The 382-nt window shown below is 49.7% G+C and overlaps 1 protein-coding gene across 1 annotated transcript in view; it reads left to right on the forward strand.

The window, feature by feature from the left end:
• Window positions 1-382, forward strand: part of SENP1 (SUMO specific peptidase 1) — a 14,859-nt gene that overhangs the window by 3,542 nt on the left and 10,935 nt on the right. The window contains exons 7-8 of the mRNA XM_009641781.2: window positions 147-185; window positions 299-379. Coding sequence (XP_009640076.1) covers window positions 147-185; window positions 299-379 — 120 coding nt within the window. The remainder of the gene's footprint in view (window positions 1-146; window positions 186-298; window positions 380-382) is intronic.

The raw sequence follows: 382 nt of genomic DNA on the forward strand, positions 1-382 counted from the left end.
CCGGCCCTTGCCTTGTTGACCCTCACCCAATTGGGCTGGGCCCATGGCTCCAGCCTGGCCAGGTCCCTCTGCAGAGCCCCCCTCCCACTTACTTATTCTCCATGACAAGGAGACCACTTACACCTCCCCTTTCTCCCCCTTTGTAGCCTCCCATTCTTCCAGGCAGAACTTTGGATCAAAGAACTGTAAGTACACTTTTTTTTTTCTCCTTTTTTTTTTTTTTTATTATTTTCCGTGTTGTGAGTCTTCACGTGTAGAAATAAAGGCTGATTTGTTCACACCCACTCTGCTTTTTCAGGACCAGCGTCTACGATTCACGAGCTCGGGAGAGGTGGCGGCAAATTGAAGAGCAAAAGGCATTGGCCTTGGCGCTGCAAACGCA

Source organism: Egretta garzetta, unplaced genomic scaffold (genome assembly GCF_000687185.1).
Source record: "Egretta garzetta isolate BGI_Z169 unplaced genomic scaffold, ASM68718v1 scaffold157, whole genome shotgun sequence".
In the NCBI taxonomy this organism is placed as follows: domain Eukaryota; kingdom Metazoa; phylum Chordata; class Aves; order Pelecaniformes; family Ardeidae; genus Egretta; species Egretta garzetta.